Source organism: Centrocercus urophasianus, unplaced genomic scaffold (assembly GCF_019232065.1).
Source record: "Centrocercus urophasianus isolate 14NV4802_14NV808 unplaced genomic scaffold, USGS_Curo_1.0 seq_29, whole genome shotgun sequence".
NCBI classification, from domain to species: Eukaryota; Metazoa; Chordata; class Aves; order Galliformes; family Phasianidae; genus Centrocercus; species Centrocercus urophasianus.
Genome location: NW_024884855.1, coordinates 6,773,901 through 6,796,400, shown reverse-complemented (window position 1 = coordinate 6,796,400; position 22,500 = coordinate 6,773,901). Strand labels below are relative to the sequence as shown.

The window sequence follows — 22,500 nt, the reverse complement described above, 5'->3', positions numbered from 1 at the left end:
CCCAGTGCCACACACTGCCATTTCCTGCTTCAAGCCTGTTCTCCAGCAGCTGCTTTTGGCCATACATCTGATCTTTTCTACCTCCAGGGAAATTTCCTGGTGTACTTGTCCCCAAACACAGCCCATTACCAACAACAACATGCTCTCTTCCCTGACAGTCTCCAAGCAAAATGTCTGGGAAAGCAGCAGGATGCCTCCCAGCCCTGCTGCGCTCTGCAGTTCCTGTACTCCTCCTATGGGCCCCCCACAGGTCCATCCCTGCTGGCAACAGACACTGGGTTCAGAGTCCTAGTTTTATTTTTCTTGGAAAGGATTATGGATTTCGAGGTACATCCATGTGCTGACAGCACTGTGTGGGATCCTCTTATGGACACATAATGCTTCATTTTCTCTTAAAGTTCTCTTGGAGGGGCTGCTTCCCTTCTTTGCCAGCTTTGAACTGCCTCTGTCAGGTAAAAATCAGCCCCACTTTGTGACAATGTGCACAGCGTCGTGCAGGTCTCAACTGCATATTAGCTTGTGAAGCTAACAGGAGGAAAAGAACTGGAGGGTTCTGTTTGCCTGGACCTGCAGAGGGGGCACCCCTATGTCCCCAGCAGGGGATGGGCCTGGAGGTGTGCTCAGTGCAAAGGACTCAGCTGCTGTGAAGCACCACAGGGCTGAGGGCAGGAGAAATGGAGTGCTGCTGTGGTCCTGGCCCCTGTGCCTTGCTGGGTGCAGCACAGCATCACTCCGTTCTGCAGAATCTCCACTTCCTTTAAGCATCAGTGAGAACATAAATCCGATCTTGAAGCACTGCTGTCAGCCTGCTTTGAGTGCTGCCAACGGATGGCAGCCGCGTGTGTTCGTTGCAATCCTATGCCCCCCCGCCGATGGAAATGTAAATGTCAGTGGCTTTTCCAAAGCACTTGGCGCTGAGCAGCCCTGATGCCTTCCTCAGCTCATGACAAGCAGTGTGGTGAGGACACCCACCTGGCACTGAGCCGGAGCCAAGTGCGTGCACCAAGCCAAGGAGCAGCCGCATGCATTTGGAGAGCACTGCTCTGTGGGGCTGCAGCTCAGCTCTGGGAAGTGGGCAGCAGTGGGACTCTCAGTGCCATGCCTCTGTGCCATGCCAGGACCCACAGCACGTCCCATTCCTTGCGGTAAATGAAAACCACAGATAGGTGAAAGCAGTGTAAAATGTGAGGTTGAACAGATTCTTGGCTGGGCGGTGGGCTGGCTCACAGGAAGGTTGTGAGCACTGTGCAGGGTATGCGCGAGGCAGGGGAAGCTCGCTGGGTTTGGATGCCATTGGCTTACAGTAATTCTTTCTGCTGCACATTTCTACCATTCCGTGATCTGCTGGGCTCTGTGCTCATGCTCTGGGTGCATTCCGCTGGCACTGAGGGTGCTCTCCCCACCTGTGGGTGCCAATCCTCATGTGGAGGGCTCAGGGGATTCACCCCAGGGCTGGGCAGTGAGCACGTCAGTGTGTTATTTGTTAGGGTTAAGACTGCTGGATGAAGCTTTCCCAGTGCTTTTGGAAGTACTACTGAGAGCTGTCTGCATTCTTTGGCACCTGAATCTCTTTTCATGATTGTGATAGGAGCTGTGCAATGACAACCAGCCTGTGGGTTTCTGAGTGCTGGCAGTGACAAGCTGGGAATAAGACAGGTACACATTTACCTGCATCTGCTGTCATCTGCCCCACTCAGGTGATGCTGGCTGAGAGGAAGGGCACGGATGAACTCTACGCAGTGAAGATCCTGAAGAAGGACGTGGTCATCCAGGACGACGACGTGGAGTGCACCATGGTTGAGAAGCGTGTGCTGGCACTCTCTGGAAAGCCCCCATTCCTGACCCAGCTCCACTCCTGCTTCCAGACCATGGTGAGTGCTGAAATCTCCTGCATTGTGCTGTGCACATTGGGGTCCCTTGGCATCACCCTTGCTGTGGGCAGAAACCCCTTTTGGAGAGCCAGCATCACCAGGTAGCAGCACTGATGCCTTCCTGGTAACCAGTGCGGCCTGTTGGAGTGGTGACAGTACTGTTCACAAGGATTGCATTTAATCTCAGAAATTTCATTTACCAAACACATTCAGTGTTCTTAAAGGGTGCAGGCTGGCTTTGAAGCAGTCATGGAAATATGGCAAGGAAGAGGAAGCTGTTTCACACAGCATCTCCGTGGCATCTGAACTGAAGTCAGTGCCGGGTTGCTCCTGGCAGACCCATAGAAACTTTGTGGCAATTATGCCTGTAATGTAACCAAAATGTGCAGTGGGGTGTATTACCAAATACTGCACAGAGCACTTGGGTTTCTGGGACCACTACCCAGAGCATCCCTCCCAGCCTGGGCTGCACAGTTAAGAGCGGGACAGGGGGACTAATTGAAGGATTAATTAAAGGAAGGGCTAATTAGAGGAAGGAAGACGTTGGAAGGAGCCCCAGGAAAGGACATGTGCCAGCTCCCTGCAGGTCTTGGGGTGCTCTATGCTGCTACTAGGTGATGCTCCAGTCCCACAGAGCTATCTCCCTCCCACAGCCACAGCCAGCACCAGTCCACATGACCCTGTCCTAGACGTGGGCTGGCCACCATCTGCCTGCTCGGTTCAGGGTGTTTTTTTCCTGAAGCAGCAGCATTGCCTTCACCACCCAAATGAGGAAAGCTCTAACGCTGCTTTTAGAGCTCAGCTGGCTGTTTCAAGAGATCATCCTTTTAATATCCTCCCTTCTTGAAGCTGACGATATGTTTAGGAAGCAGCTGCAGACATCACAGCCCGCTCTGCCTTGCTCTGGGGGTCACCCTGTAGCAGTGTGGCTGCTCCCACCCTCAGCCCCAGATGCTGCTGTGTTGGGGTTGGCATACACAGAGTGCAATGTGTAGAAATTCCCCATCATCTGACAAAGCTGAAATTGCTTTTCTATCCCATCAGTGCCACGTGTTGTACACAGCCCCTTCAGTGCTGTACAGAACTGTCACTGCTGCTCTGCGTGTGGCCAAAGCAGTGGGCAATTGAAGGAGTTACTATACAACAGTTGTTATGATAATGATCACGTTTGCATATCTTCTAGCTCCATGTCCTCAGTGTCCTAAATGCACGGCAAGGGTTGTTTAGGAAGGAAATGAAAAATGGGAATTATTATGTATTATGATGTAATACTGCAAATATGAAGCTGTGCCTTTGCCCAAAGCTGTCGCTTTTCCCTCTACTCCAAAACATTCTGAGCCTATCAGGGGAAGCTGCCATGTCCAGGCCACTGCATTGGGCAATCTTGTCATCTTCTTCACGGCCATTCCCATTTAACTGTGAAAGATCCAAGGGAAGTAGCATCCCGGTGTGACCACCACAGCTCCTGAGCTCCGCACTGCTAGTGCTGTGCTGGCACTCTCTGCAAGATGCTGTGAGATGGGATGCAGCCACCCTCAGTTTTTTAATCTGCACTTCTGAGATTTGTGGAAATACTCAGGTCTTGTTTCTTACTGTGCTTTGCTTATGGCCCACACTTGTCACATTTCTCACAGTGTTGAAGGACTGGGCTTCCATCCAGCAGGAGTGCTGTTAGCAGGGAGCACAGGAGCCATGCAGCTGCTCAGAGCTGTGCCTTGCACTGGGACAGCAGGTTGCAAGGAAGGCACTTTAATAAAAAAATGGGAAATTCTCAAACCTGTATCTATGTGGCTGCTGCTGTATCTGCCTGCAAAGAAGTGTGACGATCAAGTCTGGAGCATCGGGCAAGAATGGCTGCAGCTCTGTGTGCACACGAGCTCCACCTGCACTCCATAGGGAGGGCAGCTGGGATGATTGTACTGCTGTGAAAAATTGGAGCTGTCATTTGCCTCGGCCAATGTTTGTGACCTCTGCAGGTTCCCTACTCTAATAGTTCTGCTGCTAATTGTTTGCTTTTTCCTCTAGGATCGCTTGTACTTTGTGATGGAATATGTGAACGGTGGGGACCTGATGTACCAGATCCAACAGGTTGGGAGGTTTAAGGAGCCACACGCTGTGTAAGTTCAGTGCCCAGGTGTGGTGCCTTCGGGGTGGGTATTTTTGTGCTCGTGTCATATCCCTGTAGCATAGTCCAAGGCTTCTGTGATGCACATCCTAAGCACAACATGAGGGGAAATAAAGGGCAGCAGGAATGGAAGTGGTGAGGTGATTCCTTTTCTGTTGCTGAGGGTGCTGTGCCTGCAGCTCTTCTGTAGGACATGTGGCAGTGAGCAGAGCCCAGGTGGGTTTAACCAGTGCAGTCCTTAGAGCACCCTGCAGCTCCAGCACAGCAGCCTTTAGGTATTCTCTAAAGGAAGCAGTGGCTCCTGTTATCTCCTGTGACGACAGATAACTTTTCAAGCTGCATTGCCAGCACTCAGTAACAAACAGCTATAGATCCCAGCTCTCTCTTAATGAGGATCAGTGTAATGAGGAATGACAGCCCCCTGCCAGCCCCCAGTGACCTGACCACATCCCAGCCCAATATGGTTATGCTGCGTCCCCCATGTGATGCCTGTCTGCTATCTTACTGTAGCGGCTGTCGTTATCCTTTGGCCATGCATGTCCTGTGTGTTTTTTGTGGTGCAATTGGACGTGAAAGGTTTTCTTTTTGATTCATCTCCTTTAATTATCAGTCTTCCTTCTAAATCTTTCATTGCAGATTCTACGCAGCAGAAATAGCCATTGGCCTCTTCTTCCTGCAAAGCAAAGGCATAATTTACCGGTAGGTGAGCAAGTCCTGGGGACATCATGGGCTGCGAGAGCAGGGCTGGCCTCGGGTGTGCCCTGCTCTGTGCCAGAGGGGCTGCAGCCCTGCTCCAAGTGTGTGCCCCAAAGGGAATAGGAGCCACACTGTGCAGCTGGGATCTGACAGGTGCTCAGCTTTGTTCCAGCTTTATAGGACAGAGAGCTCAGCAGAATGGTTCTAATGCTTCTCTCACCTCTATCTCACACATTTATCTCCATACGAAACCAGTGCTGCTGGCAGCAGCAGGGACTGATTCTGAGCTGTGTGCTTTGCTGTAGGGCAGTGGTTTCTTCTTATTAACATTAAAGTAACTGCTTATGAATGGCTTGTTCTGAGACTTGCAGTGCAAGTCTGTCACTTCCAACTCAGACACTGAACTTCTTTTCTGTTCACAATACGATGTGCAGTCCCCAGGGACTGCGAGTGGCTGTTGAGTGGGGGCCATGTCTTGGGGCTGGGTTAAGTACTGGCACTCAATGCCACCGTGCTCCCCTGCCCAGAGCATCCCCAGCACAGGACAGAGCATCCTAATGAGTGTCAGTGTCAAGCAGCACCGCCTGCTCTGCTCTGCAGGAAGAGAACAGCTGCGCTGCTGGGTTGTGCTGCTGAGATTGCTCTGAAGATGAAAGAAGTGGAGCAAAGCTGACACAAGGGATGGTTTTTGCCATCAGCTGTTGCGGAGATTCTGGGTCTGTCAGTCCCCAGTGCCCATCTCCTCCTCCGACCCCAAATGCCGACACGTGTGCAGCTGGCTTTGGCCCATCAAGCACTGTCTAGAAAAAAAAACGTTCTCTTGAAGTCAGCAAGAAGTTGTAAATTAGGCTGTTCCTTTTATGGCTGTTACTTCTATCATGCTCTTACTTAACCAAACCAAGCTGAAGTGTGTCAGCGCTGGTGCTGCCCTTGTAGCCTTAACGCAGCCCTCAGGCAGGGTGCATCCTGCAGGCATCTGCAGCCCTGGAGCCCTCTGAGTACCAGCCCCCTGCACAGAACCAGCATGGCACAGAGCACCTCACTGCATGGTGATGTATGCCTGGTAATGTGCAGATGGTGCCACATGGCTGCTGCAGAACTGCCCTTCAGCCTGGGTGTCCTATCCTGGGCAGTGCTGGGAGTTGAGTCAGGGATCTCCATAGCTGGAGCAGCCTCAGATGTGATCAGCTTTGACAGGGATGGTAGAGCTAACACAAACAATGTGTGGATGGGGAACAGAGGTAGTTGATTTGTATTTTTATGGGGGAGAAAGAACAGGTGATGCGGGGAGTTTTGCTGAGTAGGTGCCTGCTTTGTTGCTGCTGAGCCTTAAGCAGACTTTGATTTTTCATAGGTGCAGCAAAAGCTCTGTGAAGTCTGTCTTGCTGCCATGCGAGAGCACTTTCTGTCATACACTTAAAAGTGATTTGCCCAGTGTGGTGTTCCCATGGGTTAGAAGTAAAATGAAAAAGTAAAATAAGCACTTAGTGCTGCCAGCTCTGGCTTGTCTGCGCTCTGCTTCCAAACGTGATCCTGGGCACGTGGCCACAGGATCAGAGCCGTTGCTGTGCTGCACAGCTACATGTGGGGCTGTCCATATCACTGCTTTGCTCTGATTGCAGAGACCTGAAGCTGGACAACGTGATGCTGGACAGTGAGGGGCACATCAAGATCGCGGACTTCGGCATGTGCAAAGAGAACATTTGGGATGGGGTGACCACCAAGACCTTCTGTGGCACCCCGGACTACATCGCACCCGAGGTGGGGGCAGAAGGCATGGGGTGGGGAGGGGGTGATCCCTGGGACATGGCAGAGTTGGGGTGTGTGATGAGGACAGTCTCCATGTCCACAGCTCAAAAGTGCCTAGAAATGATTGAGTGCTGGGTTACCATGGGACACTTAGCGCAGCACCACGTGGGTGCAGGGTACTGTTGGATCTGTGACATTCAGGCAGGCAGTCATGCCCAGATGCCTTAAACTAAAAGCATCCCTCTGAAATCCTCTCATTCTGCAGAATTTTCAGTAACAAGATTAATATTTATTCATTTAAATAATTGAGAGAAGAGATTCTCCTTGCTAGGACAGTGAGGTGCACCTGTGTGCCGCACCATCCTGCATTCTACTGCAGCCAGAGAGACTTAATTACCAACTCCAATGTGCACTGCATACCTTCATCCCACCAAGATTAATATTGGTGTCCTATCGCCTCTGTTGTTCGCTGTGATTAATATTCTTATAAAACAGGACAAATGGCCACTTCTCTCAGTATTTGGCAGGGCATTATCACTTACACTCTTATTTTCTTCTACTTGCTCTAATTATTTTTTTTTCCCCCCAGAAAAGAGAAACAGAATGAGAAATTGGGATGCAAATCACTACAGTATGCAGGGATCACACTGGAGGCTTCTGTCAGTGGAAGGGAACTTTAAGGGTCTGTAATGACTCCTTTCAGGGCAGCTGGAGTGCAACACAGAGGAGCTTGGAAAGCTCTCGGTGGGGATATCTCTGACCTCAGCAGGGCACAGGCCAGGCTGAGTGAATATTGTTTGGTTTTTTTCCTAATATTTAGTGCGCAGTTGAGGACTGATTTTTTTTTTATTTATTTTTTTAATGCCCACACTCTTTGCCTATGAAATGCCCTGTTTATAATTGCAGTTTCTCACCATTTTGGAGTCTTGGTGAATAACTTGTCCTTTTGACCTAGCCTACAGTGTGAAATCAGTTTGCATTGTGCTAATGGGTTAAAATTGGAAGTGTAATCCCATATTTCTGTTGTTTTCAGATAATTGCTTATCAGCCCTATGGGAAGTCAGTGGACTGGTGGGCATTTGGAGTCCTGCTCTACGAAATGTTGGCTGGCCAGGTAATTGAATTGTAATTGATTCCTATGGGAAGGTGCTAAATTCCATCATGAGAATATGCCGATATGTAATTTCTTTTGTAGCTGGGAAGCAGCGGGGCTCTGCTCTGTGTGGGAGATGGAGCTGTGGTTTGTAGGATGGGAGGTGGAGGACGGATGACAGGGGGATGTGGGCTGCATTCCTGGCTGTGCATTGCAGGAGCAGTGGGACCTCCAGTACATGGACGTGGGCTCCCCAGAGAAGTGTGTGTGTCCCATCCCTGGAGGTGCCTGAGGCCATGGATGGGCCCTGGGCAGCCTGAGCTGGGGGGAGGCAACCAGCCCATGGCAGAGGTGGGGCTGGGAGATCCCTTCCAACACAGCCGTTCTGCGATGTTATGAATGGCACTGAGCCTCTGCTTGTTTTGCCCCAGGCTCCCTTTGAGGGAGAAGATGAAGATGAGCTCTTCCAGTCCATCATGGAACACAACGTGGCCTACCCAAAGTCCATGTCCAAGGAGGCGGTGGCAATCTGCAAAGGGGTAAGGGCTGGAAGCTGCATCTGTAAGGAGCAAACTACTCTGCCTGGCATTGCCAGGCTCAATATTAAGAACAATTACTTTCTGAAAGAGTGGTCAGCACTGACACAGGTTGCCTAGGGGGGTGGTGGAGTCACCATCTCTGGAAATGTTCAGGAACTGTGGAGCCGTGACTCTGAGGGACATGGTCAGTGGGCATGGTGGAGTCTTCCCACAGGACTTGCTGGCTGGCAGCAGGGCAGGGCTGTGCAGCTTTGCACTGATCAAAAATGACATTAATGTGACTTATAGTTTTCCCAAGTTCAGACACAAAGTCTTCATCCTGCAGACACTGACTTTAGGTATGACAGGTTTCTCGCTTGGAGCTGAAGTTCGGCATTGGTGGGCATCTCCCTTACACGAGGGCTGTTGTGTTCTCAGATCTCCTGACCTGCAGTGCCCTGAGCTCTCTGTGCCCCAGGTGTGGGCAGGACGTGCCCTGAGTTCCCTTTACATGAGATGGAGGGCCTCGGTCCTGGTGCTGTGCGCGTGGTTGGTGCTTGGCGCTGAGCCTCATCTCAGCCAGCCAGTGTCAAGCAGGGCTATAAATATGTTTGTGTAGGAATTTAAAAAATGTTAGCTTTTAATAGTTAATACTTAAAACATCTGAGTGTTCTATATCTCAAAATAGTGTTTCTATCTACAAACAAGATGTGAATCTTGTTTTCAGTGCTGCCATGGTATTTCAAAGTCCCTCTCCGGTTTTGCCGGAGTTCAGAGCTGTGCCACGAGCAGGACATCACTTCTCCATGAGAAGGTGCTGCTGGAGGTGTCCTGAGTCCCAGAGAATAAACAGAGCTGCGCAATCATCTCCAGCAGAAAACAGTAAAAACCACACTTGAATTTAGGAACCGCAGCAGTGACCAAAGAGTTACCCCAAACTTCCTCACCCTCTCTCATTTCTCCTGGTGTTGGGGTTGGGGCACGAGGGGACAGCGTGTGGCTGTGCAGGGTGGGAGGATGCTGTGTGATGCTGTGATCATCCTGCAGCGCCTGAGGGAGCAAGCGGAGCTGCAGTGGGGACAGATCGAGCTGTCTGCTTTGCTTTGCGTGGTACCAGTCACAATCTGAATGCTGGAAGGAGACAAGGAGGAACCATGACTGGAACGTCTGCTGTGTGTATCTGCAGAGGCTTTTCTCACTTCTGGAAATGTGAAGCTGCATGGGAAGAAATTCCCAAGCACAGAAAGCTTGGTGCTTTGTAATCCTTGGGTTTGGGCCACGCAGTGGTTCCCTGTGCACAACTACTGCTGTGGGGAAGTGTGCAAATCTTGTGATGTTCTTTGCCAACATCGAAGTATTCATGAACTATTATTGAGCTGGAAACAAAGTATTTGCATTTTCCTCTCAAACACAGCAAAATGCTCCTGAGTTCACTGAAGTGGTGTTGCATGTGTTGATACCTGGTGTTTCTTTTGGAGGGGCAGAATCAGCCTTGTGTCAGCCTAGAGACAAAGCAGCCCTAAGAGCCTCTCTGTGCAGATGTGAAGGGTCCAGTGTTCCCCTGCCATGCTCTCCCATTGCAGAGGAATACTGCTGCTCCTGCAGCTCAATACTGTGCAGGTGCTAGTCACCACTTGCTGTCAGTTCAGGTGTGATATTGTACAGCTCTGAGGTGAAGTGTCTGATGCTGAGAAACTGTGTGTCAGTGTGAACCAAGGAGCAAGTGTTTGTCTGCCCAGCAAGCGGGATGTGGAGCTAACAGGACACAGCTCCCTAGCTGCAGGCAGCACCAATTAGGAGATCAAATGGAGCATTTTCCTTCTCAGCTGTCAGCTCAGGTTTGGTCTGAGGGCTGATGCAGGAGCTGCTGTCCCAGTGGTGCAGGCACTTGGCCTTGCACCGACCCCTGCATGGTAACAGCAGCCAGCTCCCATCACACCCTCTCCCCTTGCAGCTCGCAGAGCAGCGTCTGTGTGCACAGAGCCTTGGCATAGAGAGCAGCCCTTCTCCTTCCCATATGGAGGGTTTCACTGTGTCTGAGCAAAGCAGCCCTTTCCAGGTGCAAAGATTGCTGCAAGCACATGCTCCCTCTGACTGTCGGGAGCAGAGGCGTAGCATGGCATGTTTTGCTGCCTGAGGTGTGTAGGGAGGTGTATTCTGAGCGGCATTCCCACTGCTGGCGCTGCCTGAGCAAAACTCAGTGCCTGCAGAGCCACCCGGGTGTCGCAGTGTCCCTGTGAGCTGTGGCATGCTGTGGGGGAGTGGAAGGCTGAGCCATGGTGCTCAGCACCTGCTGCCTTCGGGAGTTGAAAATCACAGCTGCAGCTGAGCAAAGCCCTTAGGTCTCAGGGACCTTTCCATACCTTAGCCACCACAAACACCATCACAGGTGTCCATCAGCCTCCTTCCTCACCTGCAGGGCCTCAGAGAGTCTCAGGGATGGGGATTAAATCAACTTGTTCCTGTTTAATGCAAGCAAAGCTCAATGATTACCTCATGTAAGCCTGGAGAATCAGTCTGCATGTTTATGGGTCCTATATATCAATAACAGATGGTGCCTTCGTGCTCACATGCGTAAAAGCACAATGGGAAAACAAGGAAATGTAATTTCTGGATGCGTCTATTAAAAATATTGGATTTGTGTGCTACAGTACAGCTCTGCTCAGCTTCACAGCAGGTATATGAAGTAGAAAATCCCGTGTGGTTCATTAATCAGGCTGAGCTGCTCTGCTTGCGGTGTGCATTGGTGGTGCAAGGAGGAAACTGTGGGTTTAACACCAACACTTCCGCTGAAGCAGGCAGTGTTTGTACGAAACCACTTCCAGCCCAGAGCAGCAGATAGGAAATGGAGTTCTGGCTGGCAGCAACCAGTTGGTACCTGAGCATTGGTTGTGCATAGAGCAACTGCAAAGCAGAACAGTGCTGGATGCAGCCCCACTGCCCCACAGAGCCTGTGGGCACAGAGCTGCTCCCCATGCCGCTTCAGGACAAGCATGCAACACCGAAGACTGGAGGACAGACTTCTTTCCATTTTGGCTGAATGCAAACTAAGCCATTTGCAGCGACAGTCAAATTGCTCCATCAGTTTATTAGCACATTCCAGGCTCTCGCATTGTTGTCAGAGCTTTGCTTTAGGAAAACCTTATTGAATCACAGGCGGCTTTTTATGTTCCTGCTCCAGCACAGTGAGGTGGGATCAGATTGAACTGTCAGGATGCTGTCCAGAGCCTGTCGGGGGGAGGATGAGTTGCTTGCATTTCACAGAGCTGACATCAGTGGGTCAGCCATGGACTGAACCTCATTTTCCAGCAGGGTGGCTGTCAGCTCCACTCCTCCTTCCCATTTGTTAGGCGTGCTCTGCACCTTCAGTGCTTTATAAATCTCTGGACTCTCCTTGTGCCTCCTGACACAGCTCCAAAAATGCCCCAGGACATGAATGTTCACACAGCCGCCCTTGGTTCCCACAGCCCCTGTCACTTTTCTTATTGAATAATGTGTGTGCCTTTTTCTCCACGTTGACTCTTTCATTAACAGCATGTCCCCACCTGTGCAGCCCGGGTCTGGAGAAGAGAGATCCCCTGGGGCTGATGGAAGCTTTGGAGGGCAGATTGTTCTCCTGAAATGGATGGTGGCCTTAAACATGAACCATGCTGCAAAACTGAGTTCTCGACACCCAGGCAGCCCTGTTGGAGTGGTGCTGGCAGGGGGTGGCAGCACCACTGTGCAGGCTCCCAGCACAGAGTTACCAATGCCCGCATCCCGGGCACTGCAGCATTGTTGGGGTGTCACCTCCCGCTGCCAGCCCTGGAGACACTTCATGGCACTCCATATGTGACAGCTGCTGCTTTCTCTCCCCGCAGCTCATGACCAAGCACCCTGCCAAGCGGCTGGGCTGCGGCCCGGAGGGGGAGCGCGACATCAAGGAGCACGCCTTCTTCCGCTACATCGACTGGGACAAGCTGGAGCGCAAGGAGATCCAGCCGCCCTTCAAGCCAAAGGCTGTAAGTGCTGCGCTCTGCGCTCCCCCTCCCTCCCACTACACAGTCCCCAGCCCCGCTCATTGTGCCCACATGCACTCGTGTGGGTGCTGCCCGTGCCCCTACAGTGTGCAGGAAGCCCCTGTGCACCCTGAGTCACCCTGAGGTTTGGCACTGCTGTGGTGAGAGCGGCACTCTGCTGCCACTGGGCACTCAGTCTTGCTCTTACAGGGCTAGCAGCACCACGTGCATCACTCGGATTTAATCACAGCGTGCCTCACTGTGCTGTCTCAGGGCTCAGCCTTCCTGTTTTCTCTCTCTAGCTGCACAGATCGCTCTCGTTTTTCCTCTGTCTAAACTTTACCATCCAGCTCTGCAGCGCCGTCTGCCCCCGGTGGCACCACAGCTGTGTTTCCCTCTGCAGCTTCTCTCCCAGGTGAACTCTGGAAGGCCGCAGCCTGGTGTGGGTGTGAGCAGAGCTCGGAGCTGCAGTTCTGCACCATGCTGCTGTGTTGGGTGCGCTCAGCAATGGGGCTGTGTGTGCAGTGAGTGTGCTGCTGCAGGGCAGGGGCTGCCAGCAGGGTCAGCAAAGTGGGAGCATGATTTGTACAGAGCTCAGGATGGGTGAGGCCATCAGTGCTGCACGGGACAGGCAGGAGGTGCAGAGCCCTGTGAGCCTGTTGGTCTGTGCCCTTGCTGGGAACTGAAGCTTTACAGAAAAGAGCAAATCCAGAGTTAACTCTGATTGGCAAGGCTGAGACTGACAGGTATCCCCAGCAATGGAGGTTGGGGCATTGCTGGCTCACTTAATCCACCATGCTAGACCACATCTCAGTGCCTAGAGGTGGTTCCTGTGTTTGACTGAGCAAAGTCAGGGCACTTTGCACATTTTAATGTCACAGATGTGTTTGCAAACTCAGTCCCTGAGTAGTGTTGCCTTTGCACAGAGCTGGGGTACTGCTGACCTCAAAGCCTTCTGCTGCAGTGCCCACAATGCGTGCAGCCTCTCTGCTCTCATCAGGAGAACGTGGAGAGGCACTGACTGCTACCGAAGCACATCAGTGCAGAAGCTGTTGGGCTGTGTGCATACATCATGATGTTCTGGCTTACAGTGGGACCTCGCCTTTGTGCAAACGATCCAGAGCTGAGAGCAGAGGGAGGCTGAGCTGCTACCTCAGGATGCAGGATGCTGGGCATTCCCTGCTCTGCAGAAGCTGCTCCTGAGATCAGCAGCTGCTGTTGGCTCTCAGCTCTGTGCTCCCTCCCTGCCACCTGCCCTTTCCCCACAGTGCTGTTCTCTGCGTGCTGTGACACAGTGTTACTGCTTGTTTGTCTTGTCGCAGCTGAAAACAATTTAATTCTGCCTAAAGTGCTTTCTCACAGTTCTTATGTTTTAAAATATGCAGATTTTGTCCTGTTTTAAATGTCTTATTTCTTTAAAAATCCTTTTGATCACGGCCCGCAGAATGGGGCCCGTAAGCTGCTGCCTGTCATTGCACACGTACTGGCTGCCGGCGGGGGAAATGCAGTGCTGGGTAGCAGGGAGATTAATAGGAAGGTAGCACAGCTGGTTCGGGATTTAGGTAGGATTAAGCCAAGGCAGGTACTGCTGATAGCTGATATTTCAGAGCAATGCATCTGTGCTGCAAAGCGCTGCTCCTTCCGTGCCATCTGAGCACAATCAGAGCAGCACAGAAGGGGAAGTGGGGGATTTGGGTGATGTTGGAATGCGTTTGGGTGGGAAAGGCGCTGCTCAGGGACCTCTGGCTGCTTGTGCAGCACTGAGAATACCCTGCAGTGGGCTCTGCTCCCCCCTCAGAGCTGCTGCACCGTAACCCGCAGCAGGACAGCACACAGCCTGTGCCCTGAGCTGGAAATCAATCCCCAGGAGCTCATGCGCTACTTCGTGCTTTGTGCTTGATTAACCTTTATCACAGAGACGGTAACGAGACAGATCAGGGCCTGAGCTGTCTGTGGTGTGCAGAAACGCTGTAGTTCTGACATGGGGCTGTGCTTGGCTGCTCCTGTGCTGGGCTTGTGCATAACAATTCCATCCCCAGATCCGCAGTTGCCCTGGGAAGTGTGCTTCCACTCGCCTGCTCTCCCCATCTCTCGTTGAGATAATTATTGTTTTTGGAACCTAATTACTCCTTTACTTTTCATAACGCCTGGTGATTTGAGAAGTCTTCTCATGCTGAAAGCACTGAAATCCCATGGCAGAGCACAGCATTGCTCGCAACAGGACAGTGGTTCTAAAAAATGGCTTTTAATCTAATAATTTTAATAGCATAAATTACTATTCCTCTAATTACTTTGAATTAATTGATAGTGAGCTGCCATTTACAGACCTGGATTTGTAAAAGCTTAGGTTCTGAGGGCTCTCTGAGATTCCCCCCTGTCACTCAGCAGTATCCTCAGTGCATTGGGAAGAGTCTTCTTGCTGTTAATGGGGGAGGATGGCAGCAAACCCTACAGCAGGAAACTGCCTCAGCAGCTGCTCCATAACCTTGCTTAAAGCATGCTGAGCTGGGATCATTAACCAATCTCATGCTCCCAAAAATTGCTCCCAGCCTGCATGGGTACAGCCCTGCCCTGTCTCCTCCCAACGCTACTGAATAGGACCCCAAAAAAGGAGAACATCCATAGAGTGGCTGCGATGTGGCAACAGCCCACTCAGCCTTCTTGACTGCATCTCGGGGATCAATGGAGAATATTTTATGGTCCCTTTTGTCTCTATTTGAAATCAAGCTGAAGCTGATAAAATAAAAAGGCTATCTTTGAAACTGACAGGTTTATTTCTGCAGCCAGAAAAAAAAAAAAAAAAAAAAAAGTCATTTGGTGCTGGCTATAAATGTTAGGCAGGACACGTTGAGGATTTATGTAAGATAAATTTCCACCCTCCCCCTTTCTCCATTCAGAGTGGAGTGATGCCTGTACATTAATATAGTGCTAACCGTGGTTTTTCATGACGTGGTGTTGGATAAACGTAAAGATTGACACTGCGTGTCTCTGTCCTTTAAAGAGGAACTTAATTTTAAGAGCTGTATATCAGGGAAATACTTTACTGTGAGAGTGGTGAGGTGCTGGAAAAGGCTGTCCAGAGAGTTTGTGGATGCCCCATCCCTCGAGGTGTTCATGACCAGGTTGGATGGGGCCCTGGGCAGCCTGGGCTGGTATGAAATGTGGAGATTGGTGGCCCTGCATGCGATGGGGGGTTGGAGCTTGATGATCCTTAAGATGCCTTCCAGCCCAACCCGTTCTATGATTCCACAATATGATTCTATGGGGCCGGCGGATGTTGTGTGGTCGGAGTTATGGAGATGCTGCCCCCTGTATCCATGGAACACTACAGCTAGATGCGAATTCGACAGTTTCCCATCCGTGTATTCTTGCTGCATTGCACTGTGGTGGGAATCACCATTTGTCAGTATGTGTATTAAAAGTATATCAGTGCCCTCCATCCCAAAACTGGCAGCACTGCCCAAGGATGCATTTTTGAGTCATCCCAATGGGTTTGATGGTTTGAAGACGCACGTTGCCTTGCAGCACGGGGCTGCCCCACGTCTCCCTCACGTTTCGTAGAGCTCTGTCTTTTCTGCATTGTCAAAGTGCTGCACAGCCTTCAGAGTGCATTGGCAGTTGATATGATCTGCAGGTGAGCTGCTTATTAGCAGGTGAACCCCGTGCTGCCGCGTGTTCCTGCACTGATAACCTCCAGCACTGCAGACTCCGTGCTAATCTCACTCGCACTGTGCTTTATCACAGAGCTGAAGGCTGCTGACAGCATGGCCTAGAAAAGCCCCTGTCGCTTTGTTTCCGATGTGAGCTCCCAGGCTTTGTGCTGCCGGCAACTTCAATTTGAGGAATTTATTTTCTATTTTGATGTTAAGACGATGGCTTTCAGGAAGGCACTGGGCTGATGCTGACTTGTCAGACACCCAAAGCTTTGCAGGGATCCTGCACTGTGTTGGGCTGTGTGTCCTGGAGTGCAGATACACAGAAGCTGTGCTCAGAGCTGAGCCAGAGCTGCACAGGAGTGCACTGGGGACATGGGCATGTGAGGGGGGAGTGCAGTGCAGTGCAGGAGAGTGGCTGTAGCTGGGGTTAAATGGACTCTGTTGTCACCTGTTGGACCTTTTCCAGAGAGCTGGAAATAAGGAGTGTCTCACTGTAGGAATGTGGCAAGGGCTGCCCAGAGAGCACAGCAGCGGAAGCTGTGGGATGCTGCTGCTGCGTGCCCTGAAGCCTCCTTTCTGGCAGAGCCAGGCACTGGGGGATGTTGAAGTGTATGTGTATTTGCTTTAATATTTCATTACGTTTAGTCTGATGTTTATTAAAAATGTAAATCTGTTTCCTCAGCAAATGTAAGTTAAATACCAGGAGAAACATCCCAGCACTTGGAGTGTGCGTTCTCCATAGGGAGATGGAGGGGAGGAGAGGTGAGGGCTGGGAGGTGCCATTCCTGCAGCTCTCCTGGGGAGCAGGGCCAGGGCAGCGCTGTGTGTGAGGGAATTCGGCCACCAGAAAGCAAAGTCATCAGCTGCAGCTCATTGGGATGTGAAACCCGTGTGCTGGGTGGCAACCGAGTGCAATTTGTAGCTGCTGCAGGAACCCGGCCTCCACCTGTTTATAGCTACCACTATTATTAATACATTAAATAATTCTAGCACGGGAAATTACAGGACCCTTGTTGTGATTGCTAAGGAAATTAAATAAAGTGTCTGGCATGTCGCCTGCTCCCGATCTCCCTGATTGCTGCAGGTGGAGATGCACTGATGGGTCCTTTGCTTCTGATATGCAATGGCCCTGGGGCAGCCCAGGGTGGTGCTGGCTGCAGGGGCTTCACTGTGCCGTGCCGGCAGCACCGTGCCAGGCTGGGCATGGACAGGGATGGGGCAGGAGTTGGCAGCTCCAGCAGCACAGCCTGCAGGCAGCAGTGCCATAGCTGGGGGGCTCTACAGGCGATGCAAGCCTCCTCCTCAAGCAGGAGCAGGGAGAAGCATCTTGGCAGCACAGGGTGAGAGCTTCCTATGCCAGGTGTAGGAGGAGGGCCTGAGCATGGATGTGTGCACAGTGAGACCTGGAACCATCACGGTCTTTAGCAGAGAAACTGCGTGTGTGTGGCACAGTGCGAGGTGGTGCAGGACTGCGTGCAGGCAAGGGAAAGCAGCAAGTAATTGCACTCCCATCTCATTGCTCCCTGCAATTCCTTGCCATGGTGCAGCCAGCAGTCCCTGCTTGTCTCCAGCTATCTCATGCAATAACATCACCTGATGACTAACAAAGCTCATACATGTTTTGCACCTTTTTCTTTTCTGCCATTGCCGCATTGAAATAACCCGCTCTGCGAGGTGTGCTGGGAGGGGTTGCTGCACACACCGCATCCGTTTGCTTTGTTTCTCCACCCACCATACGTTCTTTTCTTCCCCTCTCATAGTGTGGACGCAATGCTGAAAACTTCGACCGGTTTTTCACTCGCCATCCACCCGTGTTAACACCTCCTGACCAGGAAGTCATCAGGAACATTGACCAGTCAGAATTCGAAGGATTTTCCTTTTTTAACTCTGAGTTTTTTAAACCTGAAGCCAAGAGCTAAGTAGCTGTGTAGATCTCATCTTCATCATCCAGTCCCAACTGCAGCTGTGGTGACATTGCATTCATGGTTTTTCTTTAGTAATACTACTAGAGTGACCATATTTCAAAGCCAGAAGTGTCTTCACATAATTTCGGGCATGCCTGAAGTGTAAGTGATGTGCAGTAAGTAAAAACAATGTTTTTATCGATTTTTATTTGTAGAAAATGGAAATGGTTTATTGGCTACCAGGTAAAATGGACAGGTGTGGGTCACGACAACTGGGAGAAATCTCTTCAACACGTGCTTTGATTTCTCTCTTCCCCTTCCAAGTCCTTTAATACGATCGTGAACGTTCCATCTGCAGCCTTCTGATCTTAGTGTGAGGAAGTGTTCCCTACCGGACCTCACCCCGTAGAGCCGGGGGCTGCGGGGCAGCTGGGGGCTGTGGGGCAGCTGGGGGCAGAGCTGGCTCGCCCTCTGGGTCTTCGGTAGCAGTGGTCAATGGCTGGGGAAGCAGCTCTGCTGTCAGCGCAGATTTCTCCTGATTGTGCAGTTTCCAGGTAGCAATTTTTTTAATCGAACGAAACGTATCCAGTTATAAGCAGGATATTTTTAAAGAGCTGCTGTAGATGCTTTCAAATCCATGGTCACCCTAGTAAATAGCACACAATGTTGGTTCTCATAGCAAAACTTTTTTTTTTTTTTTTTTTCAAATGCCAAAGCAATTGATGGAGTTTATTACCTGTGCTTTAAATGTGTCAAAAACAGTATTAACACGAATGAGATGCTATTTAACATTGAACAGTATTGTGAATTCTGCTGTGAAGCTTGTAAAGAGATGTTTCCACTAATATCCCAATTTTAAAAAGAAATGTCACTGGATATTTAAATCGCCTCCTTTTTATTTCTGGCATCAAAGACAAAGTTTCAGGATGGATGAATTTCTCTTGAAACAATAATGGCCTCACAGCTTCTTTTTTTTTTACTGTTCTGCAGACGTTGGTGGGCTGTCACTTTGTATCGACTTGCTTTAAGTTGTAATGTGCCAATTTATTATTTTTTTTCCAATACCGGTGGTGATAATAATTAATAATAATAATAAAAAGAAAGTAAGAAATACCGTAAGAGAAACCTGCATTTGTCTGGAAGCACCTGTGCAGCCCTGGCCTTTGGGTGGAAGCACCCAGCGCTCGCCCATTGCTTTCAGCATCCGCCCCAGCGCAGCGCCACGCAGGATGGAAGCGCCAGGAGTGCGCCGCATCACCGTGCGGCTGAGCCTGGTGGGATCTCACCTTCTTCCTCTGAGCACAGGGAGAGAAGCTTCTCCTGGCAGAGGGGGCTGCTGCTCAGTGGCTCTTTGAACGCCTCAAACGGAGACAATCGCAGAAAGCACTGAGGATTTCTGGAAGCTGTGGCCACGGTTATCTCAGTGCCGCTATCTCAGTGCGGCAGCGTGCGCTGTGCTGGTGACTCATCGCCCTGCCTGCTCGCTCTCAAAGGAGCAGTTGTTAAAAGCAATTGGCAGTTTCAGCTGAAGAGGGATTATGGGGCTCTTGCTATCCTCCCTCTTCCTGAATGCGTGCAGAATTTCCTTTCTGTCTTTGGAAACCCAGCTTCTGCTCAATTGCTGCAGTTGGGATCACTGCGGGAACTTTCCAAACAGCATTGGACGGCAGCAGCAGGAGCCGGTTCCAGCGGAGCATGAGGACAGGGACAGTCACTGTCCTGCTGCTCCCTGCCCTGCTCTGCTTCTCCGTACCTCCTGGAGTCCTGGAGCATTTCCAGCCATGAACCTCCCCTTCCTCCTCATCCCTGTTTGCCAGCTCTGTGTGGCCAAACTCCATCCGCTCATGGGCTGTTCATCATCTTTGGCAGAAGCCAACTTGCCAGCAATTTTGGATGAAGCTCAAGGTAAGAATTCAGCAGAAGTTGCTTTGCTGTGCCTGCAGCTGGGCACCGCTGGCTGTGCCAAGGCCTCAGAGCAGGGCAAGGAGGAGGCAGGGCAGGGGCAGCCCCAGCCCTGACCTGGCACTGCACAGCCATTTCTGCAGCCACTCACCCTAAGGACTCCTGGGTTGGGCACCCACTGCAGGGATGCAGCCCTGGCACCATCAGCACTGCTCTGGAAGGCCAAGGGCTGCAGTGCTCAGGAGCCAGATGTGCACATTGGATTCCCCTTTGCAACTCTCCTACTGGGTAGGACAGAATCATCTCAGTGCTTGTTGGCTCAGTAGCCACTTGACGGTTCTACAGCCTATGTACCAATGGGCAGAGCCCTCTGCCCGTTGCTGGTCCCACACTGACCCCTCCAGAGGCTGTCTTTTATCCAGGTCTGTCTAACACTTGTGTTTCTGCTGCTTTGCTCTTTATCTGCATCTGAAGTCTTCCCCTCCCAACTTCTGCACTATGCCCTGGATCCACCTCTGCTTCTTCTGTGTTGTTGGGAGGGGAGCATAGGGCTGCAGCACCTCTCAGCTGCCTCTCATCCAAAGGGAAGAACCCAGCCAGGACTGTGACAGCAGGGCTCATGGCTAACAAGATTTCATGTGCACATCCTGGCTTTTCTCCAGCTTCGTCTTTGCTCCTTGAGCTCCATCTCTGTGCTTCTTCCTACCTTGTCTTTTCTTGGACATCTTTGGCTCTCTTTACCTTCTGATCTGGAAAAGTTCCCACGTGATTCTCCCATTCTCCCCTTGCAGAGCACTGTCCCCACAAAGACACTGTGATCCTGGGCCACCTCTCAAGGTTGGATTCATCTCCAGAGGGTCTCCAGATGTGGTTGCAGGGGAGGTGGGCTGGATGATTTGCCATATTCTGCTGTGGCAGCTGGGCCAGGAGGATATGTGGTGAAGGCACAGCTCATTGCCCGTGTATTCCATCAGTGAGGAAAGCTGGTGGCTATGATGGCAGGCAGGAAGCGGTTCTTGTGGTGACGTGACAGCGCAAGTACAACGGTGCTGCCCCTCCAGAGCCTTCGGCAAGAGCTGGCACCACGAACAGAGCTGGCACCCTGGTGCTCAAAGGCAGAGAGGCTAAAGAAAAGCATTTGGCAGGTTCCTACATGGCACCAAGTGTAGCCCCTGGTTCAGCCCAGTGAGTGCTGGCTGCGGGACTTGCGAAGTATCTCAGCACAGTCCTGCCAATGGGACTACAGTTCTTATAGCACGTTATCAGCGTTAATTAAGACCATACCTTTTGGATGGTTTTCAATTTTGCTTGTTTGTTTGTTTGCTTGCTTGCTTGCCTACGATGTAGCTGCAAAATTGTTCTTTTTGTGACATTAAAATGATAAAAGGTTGCATACGTGGACTTTTTGTTCTTGGAGGTTTTTATGTATTTCTTATATACAGCCCTGCAGCAAATGACATCCTCAAATTAAATCAGTAAAACACTGTGTTGATCAATACCATACCGTAGAGGAGCCTAAATAGTGATGATGGTGAGAAGTAGAGCTCCAGGCACCAGGACCCCTCGCAGCTGCTGGTTTGGCGCCAATTCGGCGCGACGCTGTCCGCGGTGCTGATCCGTCCCGCAGCGCCCGCGGCCCCGCTCCCTTTGCCGAAGGCCGCACGGCCCGCGCTGCCCTCTTTAACTCTGTGCTTTCCGTTTGACAGAAGGACAAACGCGACACTTCCAACTTCGACAAAGAGTTCACCCGGCAGCCTGTGGAGCTCACGCCCACCGACAAACTCTTCATCATGAACTTGGACCAGAACGAGTTCGCTGGCTTCTCTTACACCAACCCGGAATTTGTCATTAACGTGTAGGCAACGGCACGGACGCCACCTCCCTGCTCCCGCAGCCCCAAACTCCAGCTCGCCCTGTAAATACCACACCAGTCTTCCGGGATCAGCAGTGCGTACATCCACACCCCGGCACGCAACGAGCGCTTGTTGTAGGAGGCCTCTGTGTGTGTGTGTCACCCGCTAGCTTGGTTGCCCTTGCTGGAAGCGCGCGGGGTTTTGAGTCAACAAGCAGTAATACTTCTAGGAACTGTAGTTGGTGGTGACTAATAGAGTTTTTAAACAGAAATATACCAAATTGCTACGGTCTTTGTAATTTTCGAAATCAGATGCTGAAATTCCTGTGAACTTAGGTATTCACCAATTGTTGCCATTGAATGCTAAGCATGGTTGATATTTTAAACCATTGTGCTGAAGCTTGCAATGACTGTGAACGTGTCTTAGAGGAGCCTTTTGTTTGAGACATGGATACATTTGATCAGTGTGGAAACCTCTGCTTGTAGACATCTCTCAATGCCTTGTACATGCGGTCACACCGGCTCGCCGAGGCTGTCTTCCTCCCCAGCCTGCTGTAAGCGTGCGTTCCACCACATCCCCTCCTCTTACTCAGGCATTAAGACTACAAAATGAATTCCATTAATGTTCTTGTAAATCAGAACAAATCTTTTTCTAAGTGAAAGGTAGGATTTTTTTTTTTTTTAACATCTGGAACAGTTTGCAGTTTTGATATAGTCTGTCAGCACTCCCATAAATCCTTCTCCTGTTTTGTTTTTTTTTTTTTTTTTTTCCACAGACACTGTCAAAATTTAACAGCTCTGTAAAAGATATTAATATTCTACCAAAACAAAACACATTTATATTCTCCGTTTACCAACTGAAAACACGCCCACTTGAAAGGGGCTGTACTGAGGGCTATTTATAAAGGTAACTTTTGTACTTTATACCCTCTGCTACTATCTTAAAGGCTCAAAATCATGAACTTTGCAGGCATCCCGGCTTACCAGATTTCAGGCAAAATTCCTGGGGATTTTGTTCAGTAACCCAGGGCCTTCTGTATGGTTTCAAAAATCCCAGCCCAGAGGATACTGCTGTGCTGCAGACACATCTCCTGTGGTGCTGCCTCGTTCCCCTCCTGGTGCACGCGAGTTTGGTT

At 50.8% G+C, this 22,500-nt stretch overlaps 1 protein-coding gene across 2 annotated transcripts in view; it reads left to right on the top strand.

Annotated features, from left to right (window-relative positions):
• The window catches only part of PRKCB (protein kinase C beta), a 75,228-nt gene extending 53,094 nt beyond the window's left edge, over positions 1–22,134 (top strand). The window contains exons 10-18 of one of the 2 annotated variants that reach the window (XR_006170397.1): positions 1,698–1,871; positions 3,897–3,988; positions 4,633–4,695; positions 6,315–6,453; positions 7,475–7,555; positions 7,966–8,073; positions 11,913–12,053; positions 17,467–19,515; positions 21,219–22,134. Coding sequence is in view for 1 of the 2 variants with exons in the window: in XM_042827812.1 (XP_042683746.1) it covers positions 1,698–1,871; positions 3,897–3,988; positions 4,633–4,695; positions 6,315–6,453; positions 7,475–7,555; positions 7,966–8,073; positions 11,913–12,053; positions 17,467–17,625 (957 nt within the window). In the remaining variant the exon portion in view is untranslated. Of the gene's footprint in view, positions 1–1,697; positions 1,872–3,896; positions 3,989–4,632; positions 4,696–6,314; positions 6,454–7,474; positions 7,556–7,965; positions 8,074–11,912; positions 12,054–17,466 lie in introns of both variants that reach the window. The other variant, XM_042827812.1, reaches the window with a different exon arrangement.
• Positions 22,135–22,500: the final 366 nt, after the last annotated feature.